At 41.3% G+C, this 12,525-nt stretch overlaps 1 protein-coding gene across 1 annotated transcript; it reads left to right on the top strand.

Moving 5' to 3' along the window:
- The first annotated feature begins 4,054 nt into the window (after positions 1-4,054).
- On the top strand, positions 4,055-10,329 carry SYF2 (SYF2 pre-mRNA splicing factor). Its single transcript, XM_057713075.1, has 7 exons — positions 4,055-4,122; positions 4,352-4,462; positions 6,350-6,475; positions 6,900-7,017; positions 7,357-7,447; positions 9,020-9,118; positions 9,904-10,329. The coding sequence occupies exons 1-7, from the start codon at positions 4,096-4,098 to the stop codon at positions 10,067-10,069; spliced, it is 738 nt and encodes a 245-aa protein (XP_057569058.1). The 5' UTR covers positions 4,055-4,095; the 3' UTR covers positions 10,070-10,329.
- The last annotated feature ends 2,196 nt before the right edge of the window (positions 10,330-12,525 follow it).

Genomic DNA, 12,525 nt, shown 5'->3' with positions numbered 1-12,525 from the left:
AAGAAAGAGGGATAAAAGGAAGAAAACACCACCAAAAGTGTGAGAAAGCAATCCAGAGCACAGATTGTGCCCAACTTTGTACAGTAATTCGGATCTTTGATTACCCAATCCAAAGTAGGCCCATAGTCACCATCACATCATCCTGTTTTAATCTTTGTGTAGCAGTAAAATGCCCAGTACAACGGAAGCTCCAAGAGAACAGGATCTATTTCTGTCTTGTTCACAACAGAGTCCCCGCCCCCCGAAATGTTTGAATGAAGAAAGGAACAAATTGACTCTGGGTTTTTGGGATCTCTTCCTCAAGCATCTCCGAGATACAGAAACATTTCTTGGATTATTCTGAGATTTGGACTTATAAAAATTCTGCATAGGAAACCATTCTTCATATATCTGTCCATTCAATAATGAACTGTATAATCATTCTCTATTTAACTCGTCCATTCTTTGGTTCATCATCTATGAAAAATAAATAATAAGGCAATACCCATGTCACAGAGTAGTTTGAGGACAAATTAGATAATATTTGTGATTAGTGCCTGGCCCATGGCAAATGACCAACATACCAGCTGTGATTAGGTATGTCCTCCTCCTGCCTGAGATGTCCTTAAATGTCTTCAGGGAAGCCCTTACCTTCACCCCCTTAAGGATCAGTTTCCCGTTATAGCTTTTCATCTTGTCTTCTTTGAGGTGCCTACATAAATGTAATTAAATCAGCATGGAATTGCTTGTTTAGTGCGGTTAACTTATTTATTTTTCTAAACTTTTTTAAAATTAATATATTTCATTGGCTGTGTTGGGTCTTTTTTTGCTGTGCGCGGGCTTTCTTTGATTGCTCTGAGTGGGGGCTACTCTTCATTGTGGTGCGCGGGCTCCTCACTGCCGTGGCTTCTCTTATTGCAGAGCACGGGCTCTAGGTGCGTGGGCTTCAGTAGGTGCAGCACATGGACTCAATAGTTGTGGCTCACGGGCTCTAGAGCACAGGCTCAGTAGTTGTGGCTCACAGGCTTAGTTGCTCCGCAGCATGTGGGATCTTCCTGGAGCAGGGATCGAACCCATGTCCCCTGCATTGGCAGGCAGATTCTTAACCACTGCGCCACCTAGGAAGCCCCTAGTGTGGTTAATTTAAATGAGACAGGTTTCTTAACTATCAAAGCAGCAAATCCAGCAGTTATAGGCTTTTATTTTTTCTATATTATGGATGACATAGAGCAGTCTCGCAAGCATTTTTATTCTTTTTTAAAAAAAATTTTATTGGCGTATAGTTGCTTTACAATATTGTGTTCCCATAATAGTTTGATGAATCAAATGCCAGTCACACATGACTAAGAGGACTAGAAAGATAATTCAGTCTTTTCTTAGCATGGCAGATCAAATTTGTCTGTTTTTTCTTTTTTGCATTTTTATTCTTTAGGAGTACAGGAGTGCCAGCTATTTTCAGTAAGATCACTTACCAGATTTACGTGGTTTGTAAAAATATTTTATCTGTCAAGAGTCCTACCTATTCAAACCAAGTAATTAAGGAGAGTTTAATAAAGGGACTGTTTACAAAGTTGTAGATGGAAGAGAAACCAAGAAGAGTGAAGCATTCCAGGGCTAGCAACAAGGGGGAGCCATTGCTACCCCTAATCCTAAAGAGAGGAAGGAAGGATAGGATAGGAGGAGGTCTTCAGACAGAAGCTGTGACTAAAGAAATGCAGCCAACCCATAATTCAGTTATGGAATAGCTATCCTGACCATTTATTCTCTTCTAGTCTAGAAAGCATCACTTTCCCACTAAATCCACTTGTGAACTTTCTATTCTATTCCTTTTCTTTTGGTGGCCCGTATGGGGAATGAACCCATGACCTTATTCTGTTCCATGTGACTTACGCGTCATTTTCTGTGCAAGTGCTTTTACTGAAGCCTTTTATTAAGTTTTAATTCCTAGTAATACAAGTTCCTTCTCAGTTATTTTTTTCCTCCAAAATACTCTTGGCTGTTTCTATAAAAATTAATTTTTAATTTTGGAATTGGAAATACATTAATATGGTTCAAAGTGTTATATATGTATGTATATACATAGTAACCCCCACAAACAGATTATCACTTATATTAGCTTCTTGCAAAGGAAAAATATGTTCTTAGTAACCCTAACCCTGCCCATTGCCCCCTAAAGGTAGCATACTATCACTATACACACAGTGCTGTACCCTGCATTTTTCACTTAGTATACTCGGAGATTTTTCCAAGCTAGTGTACAGAGAGCTGCCCCATCCTTTTTTTTTTAAATTAAAAACAATTTTTCTTTTAAATTTTGGCCTCGCTGCATGGCTTGTGGGATCTTAGATACCCAACCAGGGATTGAACCTGTGCCCCCTGCATTGGAAGCACAGTGACCTAACCACTGGACTGCCAGGGAATTCCCCGCCCCATTTCTTTTTACAGCTTCCCCTGAATGTACCATAATGTATTTAACCAGTCTTCTATTAACAGACATTTGAGTTGTTTCCAATTTTTTGCTTTTACAAAAAACTGAAATGAACAGCCTTGTACATATTTTCTACCTGTGCAATTGTAATTTTTATATTGCCAAATTGCCCTTCCTAAGGGTTGTACCAATTTTCAGCTCTACTGAGACAGGCTGGGACCCGGGGCCACAAAAAAACAATGAGGGACTAAAAATAACTAGGTACATGAACAGTTGGGGCAAATTATGAACCATAAGATACAAAAAGACCAAAAACCCAACTGCCACTTCTGAGATGTCAGGAGCAAAAGCAGGGTACTGTAGCATGATTCCTGCACACAGCACCACTAAGCAGGTGGGCAGACCATCTAAACCACCCCTCCTGCCCAACTCATGGATCGGTCCCTACCGTCACTGCATTTAAGGATTTAAGGGACCAGCTTGTGCCCCGCCCCCCCCGCCCCCCCCCCGCCCCCACCCCAGGGAGCTAGCAAGGGCACCTGTTTCTTGTTTTTGCTCCCTCCTGCTGCAGCAAGAGTCCCAATAAGGCCTTGCTTGAATTCCTCACCTGGCCTCTTATGGATTTCTATTGACTAAAGAGTCCAAGAACCCTGGTATGTAACATACCAGCAATATATGAGTTCATGTTTCTTAACAGGCTCATCTATAGTGTCATTGAACTTTTAGATTTTGCTCATTTTCCAGTTCCAAAAAACCAAAAACAATCCACCAGGATTCTGATGGAATAACATTATATTTATATACTCATTCGAGATACTCTTTTGTGATATTACATTTTCCTATTGTCTTCCCACCAGAAAATCCTTCATCACTTACTGAAATTTTTTTGTACTTAAAATTATTTCGTATTTTTTCTTCATGTTATTGTTTAAATCTTATATCCAGGTAGCTTTTCATTTGGGGGACTACTTTTTCATTTCCACACCTAACTAATGGTTTTAGTGAAGAAAAAAATTATTTTCATGTATTCCTGTTGTATCCAGCACCTTGTTGAAGTATATTAATAACTTGCACTATTATTAATTCTGGCGCAGTTTCCCTGCTGAGCACGGAAGAACGAACAAGATGGAACGGGCCCTGCTCTCCTGCAGTTTACGTCGGAACGTCGTAACTTTTTTTCCACCAACGTCGTTGGTGGAAAAGGAAAATGAACAGACGAGAAAAATATATATATTGAAGAGAACGAAAATGGTGCCATAGGACAGTACTAAGGGTCTACGCAAGACAACGTAGGCAGGGGACACCTGCCTCGGAAGAGCTGGCACAGGCTAAGTGCTAAAAGGAAACCACTTTTCGCTCAAGGGCTCAGCACACACACCTGAGGTGACTTTCCATGAGGATCCCAGCTTGGCCATTCCCGCCCAGCCACTCTCTACTGAAACCCTCCCGGCCCATCTCTCCCCGTCTCCACCCTTCCGACCCCAGCCTCTGCGGCCTTTTGCGGCTGCGCAAGGCCCTGTCCAATTGAAAACGTCTCACTGCCAAAAGGGCCAGGGATTGGTCCTAAACTCCCGAGGTTGCCAGGAAGGGGTGGGGCTTATAGTAGGTTAATCTGTATTGACGCGGCAGTCCCGGGGTTGGCGGAAGGGCTCGCTGTTGTTGCCGGAAGTGGGCGGGGAAAGGTTGTGATGGCGGCTGCGAGTCTGGCTGAGACGGTAAGTGCCGCTGGCTCTACCCTGGGGTTTTAATTGGGGACGGCTCTGAGGGACGGCAAGGGCGAGAGGTGGAGAAGGTACTTGTGTGCGGGCCAGGAAGGCGCAGATTCTGTGGGGCCTGGGTCGGCGGTGAGGGCCCGGCCTGGGCTGTGGGAACCCGTGGGGAATCACCTGGGCGGTCCGGGGAGAAGCCGAACCGGCCCCAACTCCAGCCTGTCCTCCGCCGCAGGTGCCGGTGGACGGCGCAGAGGAGCAGCAGCCTCCTGCGGGGGCCGAGGAGCTGGCCGCCCAGAAGCGCGAACAGAGATTGCGCAAATTCCGGGAGCTGCACCTGAAGCGGGTGAGTCGCCCCGGAGGCCCGCTGAGACCTGTCACTGGCCAGGCCCGTGCGCGTTTGTGGAGGGACGAGGAAGCCGCACCAGCGCGTGCGTCAGACCCGCAGAGCGGGGTTAGAGTTCTGTCCCGGTGGTTCTCAACCCGGCAGCACATTGAAGTCACTTTTGGAAAGGGACATGCTTTCTCCAACCCTTCTTTCACCCCCATCTGTTTGAACTTAGTTGGACTAGTTTGGGGGTCTCAATTACTAACCGCCTCCGTGCTGTATACTTTTAGTAAACTTTTCATTTTACCTGGGGAAACATGTGGAACTAGAGACTGGAAGAAACTTGTCCAGTAAGAGAGCTGGTTGCCTCTTCATTCGGAAATAATCAGCAAGTCTCGGAAAGTCTATGGCGGTCAGTGATTTAGCTAGTAGGTGGGGGACCAGATGAATAAGATAAGTCCTCTGCTCTTAAGTAGAGGAGACAACTTTCTAGCTAGAAATTATATTATGATAAATGCCATGCTTGAATTAGGAACAAAGTGCCTTGGGAGTGCAGAGAAGGAGAGGTTGATGGTGTGGAGGCCCCCAGGGAGTGCTTCGTATAAGAGGTGACACCTAAACTACTGCTTGAAAGATGAGTAAGGTTTTATCAGAAAAATAAAGAAGTTTGAAGAAGAAATATCCAAGCAGAAGGCAGAGAATTCATATCAAGGATAAGTGTCCAGCAAACAACTGTCTGCAGTTGGAGCTGAGAAACACAAACGTAGCTCTTGACTGTTTCAACTCAGAGGGGCTTGGCTGATAGCTTGGGTGTGGTTTCACAAAACTCCCAACCTCACTCTGACTATCGCATTGTCACAGAAACAAAACTGTTCAGACCACGGAAATGACCACACAGCACCCTCTTCTGCTAACACCAGCCACAAATACAGCGCTAGCCTCAGTCCATTAATCCTGCCTCCTGTATAAAAGCTGGAAACCCAATCATAGAATGCCCTGGCTTTCTCTCAGTGCCTAATCCAGAGCGCAGCCATGCTTCCTTGAACCTTTCCCTCCAGTCACCTGATACAAACTCAGAGCCTGTAAGTAGAGCCTCCTAACATCCTCTCACTGAAATGCCTCCTGTTCCCTGTGGTTTGCTGTTTCCTTCAGTGTAACACGCACAGCTGTGTTTGACTACACGCGTTCTTGGTGTCTTCAGCTGGAGAGCATTGCCAGAGCCAAGAGTATGTGAGGGATGGTTGTTGAGAGAAGTGTATCTCTTTACCCAGAAAAATGTAGTAAAGAATTAAACACACTTACGTTTTTATTTGGAGGGACTGTATAAAGAACATGGGGTTGGATATTAAGAGACATGTCTTCCTGGACTAACTGCCACCAGCCTGTGACCCAAGAAACATGTAACTTAAGTTGTCCGTGAGATGGTATTGTTTCATGCAGTTAAATTTATTTTAAAACAGACTCCACATACAGTAATTTAAATGGAAAATGCCTTTCATTTGCCATAATGTAAACTGCTAAAATATCTAAAGAGGAGGGGGGACTTGGGAAAGGTTAGAGATATTATGATAGGTATTAAAGTCCCCAGCCCCAAATTGAGGCTTCTTTGAATTAGGATTAAAAGAGAATTGAAAGTAGAATATCTTTCTCATAGTGTGAGACATGAACCCCCAGCCCTCTGGAACAGCAAAGCAGTGCAGTTCAACACATTTCTTGACTGTATACAAATGTAGACTTAATTAGGCCCTTTCCTTTCCTAAAATCCTTTGATGGTTTTCTTACTTTTAGGGTAAAATGGAGTCCCCTTGTTAATGGTGTCTTACTTGACCTTCCTCAAAGAGGGGAAAACTTGTTTGGATTTATTTTCATGTTTCAGCTGGCAGCCTTCTTGTGTTTATGTTTTAGAATGAAGCTCGTAAATTAAATCACCAGGAAGTTGTTGAGGAAGATAAAAGACTTAAGTTACCTGCAAATTGGGAAGCCAAAAAAGCTCGTTTGGAATGGGAACTACAAGAAGAAGAGAAGAAAAAGGTTAGGAACTACTCTGCTATCTTCATAAGTGGTTTATTCAATCATTCTATTGTATTGAGACAGTAGAAGATGCTTTTTACCAGCTGCAGCACTTTGGGCGAGTAATTTAACGTCTCTGTACCTATGTCTTATCTGTAAAATGAGGACTATAAGAATTATTTGAGTTAATTATGAATTAAATGAGTCAATGCGTGTAAAACATTTAAAAGAGGGTCTGACACCTGATAAATGTTGAATAAGTATTATTTTTTAGATTGATGTACTCACTTCTTATATACCACAGCAAATTACCAAATTTCCTTCAAATGTTAATCATTATTTTTAATGTATTGCTTGATACCTTTATTTAATCTTCATTTAAAATAGATCAAGTAATTGCTTGAGACACAAGGGCAGGCATTAGCTTTTTTTCCTTTCTTTTTAGGAATGTGCAGCAAGAGGGGAAGACTATGAGAAGGTGAAGTTGCTAGAGATCAGTGCAGAGGATGCAGAAAGATGGGAGAGGAAGAAGAGGAGGAAAAACCCTGACCTGGGATTTTCAGGTAAAACTGATCTTTATTGAATGGGCCTGTTAGATAAGCATTGCCTTCAGTATTTCTGGTTTTAAGAAAGGATATTCCCCCTCATGGAATATTCTCCAAGAGGCTTACTTCCAAGAAAAATACAAATGTATCTCATAGGGCAGAAGTAGAAAAGGCTGTGCTTGAGTCAGCTGGATTCCTTTATTCATTGTGCTAAAATTAAAGCTTGTATTATCTGCATCTTCAGGATAGAGGCTATGCTTAGATTAGTGCATATGTTGCTAATAATTTTGATTTTTCTCTGAATAGTTATGACCAAATAAGGAAATACATCCTTTCCAATTTTCATTTTATTTTTAGATTATGCTGCTGCCCAGCTTCGCCAGTATCATCGGCTGACCAAGCAGATCAAACCGGACATGGAAACATATGAGAGACTGAGAGAAAAGCAGTAAGTTGACAGGGCTAATGCCAGTCCTTTTTTCATCCTGAGGTGATATTGATGTACTTGTGCATGTATGTAAACGTACATCCATAAATACAGACACACTTCAGTGCTTAGGTATGGGTTATCAACAGCTGTTTTTTTGTTTTGTTTTTATTGGCTGCACTGGGTCTTCATTGCTGCATGCGGGCTCTCTGTAGTTGCTGAGAGCCCGGGCTACTCTTCGTTGCAGTGCGCGGGCTTCTTATTGCGGTGGCTTCTCTTGTTACAGAGCACGGGCTCTAGATGTGTGGGCTCAATAGTTGTGGCTCTCGGGCTCTAGAGTGCAGGCTCAGTAGTTGTGGTGCACAGGCTTAGTTGCTCTGCGGCATGTGGGATCTTCCTGGAGCAGGGATTGAACCCATGTCCCCTGCATTGGCAAGCAGATTCTTTTTTTTTTAATAAATTTATTTATTTATTGATTGGATTTTTTTCTTTTTGATTGGCTGTGTTGGGTCTTCATTGCTGCACATGGGCATTCTCTAGTTGTGGCGAGTGGGGGCTACTCTTCATTGTGGTGCGTGGACTCCTCATTGTGGTGTCCTCTCTTGTTGCAGAGCACAGGCTCTAGGCGCATGGGCTTCAGTAGTTGTGGCACATGGGCTCAATAGTTGTGGCTCACGGGCTCTAGAGCACAGGCTCAATAGTTGTGGTGCACAGGCTTAGCTGCTCCGTGGCATATGGTATCTTCCTGGGGCAGGGCTTGAACCCGTGTCTCCTGCATTGGCAGGCAGATTCTTAACCACTGCGCCACCTAGGAAGTCCCGGCAGGCAGATTCTTAACCACTGTGCCACCAGGGAAGCCCCAACAGCTGTTTAAGAATAATTTATGGTCTTGGAAGGGAGGGAATACGGGGATATGTGTATAAAAACAGATGATTGAACCTGGTGTACCCCCCCCAAAAAAAAAAAAAAAAGAATAATTTATGGTCTTGATGACACTGTTTATTGTTCATCCACAGCAGTTGAGCTAACCACCTGGTTATCTTTCTAGCTGGGCATAGTATGACTGGATATTGAGAGTTTAACACCCAGATTATCATAACTACTCAGATATTTTGGGACACAGAATGCTTTAGTGCCAGGATGGGTGAAATTCTGCTGTAAAGGACCAGCTAGTAACTATTTTAGGCTTTGTGGGCTATGTGGTCTCTGTCATGGCTACTCCATTATGCCCTTGTGATGTGAAAGTAGCCATAGAGGAGACATAGACAAATGGGTTGGTTGTGTCCCAGTAAAACTGTTTATAGAAACATGCTGGAGTTTGCTGGCCTGCTGTAGTGGAAAGAGAAATAACTTGAGCCTAGAAACAAGTCCTTTAACTTCTGGATCTGGGCTCTTTCATCTGTAGAATGAAGGTGTTGGAGTAGGTGATTTCTTACTTCTGTCCCTTCCAATTCTGCATTTTTTTTTAAAGGTAAGGTAGGATCCCATAGTAAAGATATGTGTGTATTTTCTCTCTCATCATGAGTGGTAGTTTAGTTAGAAAACGTGGAGCACTTGCAGTGTTACTCTAAGTCCCTGTTGCCTTCTTTTCAGTGGAGAAGAGTTTTTCCCAACATCCAACAGTCTTCTTCATGGGACACATGTGCCTTCCACAGAGGAGGTTGATAGGATGGTCGTAGACCTGGAAAAACAGTGAGTACTCCGTGCAGCAGCCTGCAATTTTAAATGTTTAATGACGAAATGGACATAACGTGCTTAGAATGAATTAAAAAGACAGATATTATACTTGTTAATTTCTGACCTAGCATCTCTAGTGGTTTTGGGGACAGACAGTAAGGATGGGTTGAGTCCCTGTGATTTGGAATGAAGATGCAGAATATTGATGGAATTGAGTTGTTATAATTGAAAATTGTAAAGAAAATTATTCTTCTTTAAGAAATTATTCTTTTTTTTACTTTAACAACCATTCCACTCTTTGATTTGAAGAAGTAGCAGTGTTCTGGTAAATTTACCTTTGTATATTTGTGTTTCTTAATATGATGGGAGTGTGTTTCCTGATACTGATCAGGCAGAGCAAAATGAATTTAGATTGTAGGAGCTGATACACTTAAGTATTAAGCCTGGTGTCTACTATATATATAGTGTACTCTGTTCATATTAGCTGTGGTTATTAATATAATTACTGTTGTAATCATTTTCTGTTACATGATACTTCATGTGTCCAGTTCCTAACAGTGTATCATTGCTCTTTTAGAAGCATTCTAAAGACGAGTTGGTATTTACTAAATTTCATGGTTCATTCCCAGGGTTGTGCTGTTAATTGGCAGTTTCAGCTTCATCTTGATGAAACCTGGGCTATTTTCCTCCCCACCAAAGTGCTAGTCTTAAGTGTACTGGTTCTGTTCTATTTGGCCATGTGTTATTAAGATCAAAAAAGAAGGCAGTTTTGAATTTTATAAATTATTTTCTTCTCCCAGAATTGAAAAACGAGACAAATATAGCCGGAGACGTCCCTATAATGATGATGCAGATATTGACTACATTAATGAAAGGAATGCCAAATTCAACAAGAAGGCAGAAAGATTCTATGGGAAATACACAGCTGAAATTAAACAGAATTTGGAGAGAGGAACAGCTGTTTAATCCCTTCAGGAACTGTTAAAAGCTTGAGAATGGAGTGAAAATTTCTGCTAGCAAATTGAAGTTCTCTTCAGAGTTATACCCGTAAACCAGAACTTGGTCTATGCCTTCCCACTCAGCATTTAAAAATAAATGTTTTTTCTTAAAACTTATACTTCCATGTATATTTCCACATTTTTGTGCTTGGATATAAAATGTATTTCTTGTAATGTACTTGTTTTGTAACAATCTACTTTGTATAAATTCTATTATTTTTCTATGTATTTTAAATGTGTATGCCTGTTGAATTTTTGAAGCATTTTGGGTTTAAGAATGCTGGCAACATACATAAATGCAGTCATTGTTACTTTGAATGTTTTTATGTATTTGACAAAATCTAGAGTTGGACTCAGGAACCGTTTGGGGTTGTAGACTCTGAAGCTAAGGACAGTGATGAGGAAGGTGGCAGTGGCTACTGAAGGGTACAGGCTCTACCAAGGGCTGCCTAGGACCAAGTTCAGGACGTAGCAGAACTGTCCTGCCATGAGTACTGACCATGTACAGTTCCCTTTTAAAAAAGTAAATATCTTGTGGAGTAGAATCCCTACTAAACATTTAAAACAAATATTTGTATTTATGCATTTAGATATACACAAAATGACACATACATGCTTCTGTTTCACAAACATTTAAAATTTTTCTATTATAGGAAATTCCAAATGTATTCAACAGAAGACAGAATAATACAGTGAGTCCCATATACCCAATGCCCATCTTCAGTAATTGTCAACTTATGCCAATCTTTGTTTCAATCCACTTTTCCCTCTGTAATTCCCATGTTATTTTGAAGCAAATACTAAATATATAATTTAATCTATAAATATTGTATGTATCTGAAAGATAAAAACTTAAAAATTTAAGACCACACTGCTCTTACAACAATAATAGTTTTAATGAAAGTCAAGAGTGAAAGATTGGCATAATTTTTTTCTATATGATGATAAAAATGCTAAGTACCTAATTGGGACATTCCAAATTAAGAAAAATCTGAAATTTACAGAAGAGTTCATAAATATTTCAGCTTTTGTGTTTAATGAACATTTAGCAGCACTGGTAATTATTCCCTTTTAAAATGTATGTATTACTTTCTATTTCTGCTCTTATTTTGTTTCTTGTAGCATTTAATCTGTGTGCAGTTAATCAGGTCTGATCATAGGGCCTTGATGCTACCTCTGAAAATATATTAAATGTGTTTCTTTTCCCATTTCCACTACCTCAGTTCAGGTCTTTAATCCTGAGTATTGCAATAGCCTTAAACAAAAAACACATCAAAAAACATTGTCAAATAGAATCTGGCAAGGTATTTAAAAGAGTAATTCACTATGAGCCCGCAGGGTTTATTCTAAGAATGCAGGAATAGCTTGTAGACCTGGTAATTGCCTGTCCAATATCAATTCTCTTTGTAACCAACCAAACCCTGATTTTTTCAGTGAATTTGTGGTAAAATTTCTAGCTAAACATTTGCTTCCCCAGACCGACTTGCTGTTACAGGTGGTCAGATGTTATAGTTCTGGCTAGTAACACACAGTCTAATTATTCTGAGAAATCTTTTGCTTTCCTGGTAAGGGAGTTGCCACTCCCTGCTTCCCCCTTCTTCCTGCTTCGATCACATACGTGAGGCCTGGAGTTGAGGCAGCCATCTTGTGCCATGAAGTAACAAGCATGAGGACAAAGTCAATGTGCTGAGGTGAGTGGAGCAGAGCTTGCATCCCTGTTGGCATTGCTGAGCAGCTGCACCAGTCCTAGATGGCTACCTCTCATCTTCCAGTTCCTCGCTACTGAATAAATTTATGACCAATGCATGGTTCAATTTCAGGACGATTGTTACATATACAAAAAACAATAGTTTTTCTCCACTCTGGAAATAAATACCTAGAAATGGAGATGGGGGGAAATAGTTACAATAGCAATAAAAATTAGAATATATTTAGGCACATTTAATGAGAAGGCACAGGACCTATGTAAAGAAAATTATAAAATCCAATTGAGGGAATTAACAGGAGTATAACTGAGTCACTTTGTTGTACAGCAGAGATTGGCACAACATTGTAAATCAACTATACTTCAAAAAAAAAAAGTTAACAGGAGACTTCTACTTCCAGCCAAGATGGAGAGACAGGGGATGAATTTACCTTGCCACTTGAAATATAAAAAAACAGCAGTTTTCAAGATACCAGAAATCAAGCAAGGAAGGCCAGTGGTCCTAAGAGAGGAAACAAACAGGGGTAGCCCTATAATCACCTCAGCTTACTGCCTTTAGAGAACTTCCAGGCTGCGGTGTGTGGTGGGAGAACCCAGGTAGAGCCCAGGGGTGCCCTTCGTTGAGGCAATAGAGCTGAAAGTCTGGGGACACCACAGTGGCAAGATCTTCCAGTACAGAGTACTAAAGAGGAGGGAGCTGCGCACGGGACTCTGAAAGT

The sequence above is a fragment of the Hippopotamus amphibius genome, chromosome 1 (genome assembly GCF_030028045.1).
Source record: "Hippopotamus amphibius kiboko isolate mHipAmp2 chromosome 1, mHipAmp2.hap2, whole genome shotgun sequence".
In the NCBI taxonomy this organism is placed as follows: domain Eukaryota; kingdom Metazoa; phylum Chordata; class Mammalia; order Artiodactyla; family Hippopotamidae; genus Hippopotamus; species Hippopotamus amphibius.
The sequence above is the reverse complement of the archived record's forward strand: the minus strand, read 5'-3'. Positions and strand labels throughout refer to the sequence as shown.

What these genes read in the sequence shown, in the direction of transcription:
- SYF2 (XM_057713075.1), top strand. Translation starts at nt 4,096, where the DNA reads ATGGCGGCTGCGAGTCTGGCTGAGACG. An exon ending in CTGCGAGTCTGGCTGAGACG is followed by an intron (nt 4,123 to 4,351) that starts GTAAGTGCCGCT and finishes CCTCCGCCGCAG; the next exon opens with GTGCCGGTGGACGGCGCAGA. An exon ending in AAGAAGAAGAGAAGAAAAAG is followed by an intron (nt 6,476 to 6,899) that starts GTTAGGAACTAC and finishes CTTTCTTTTTAG; the next exon opens with GAATGTGCAGCAAGAGGGGA.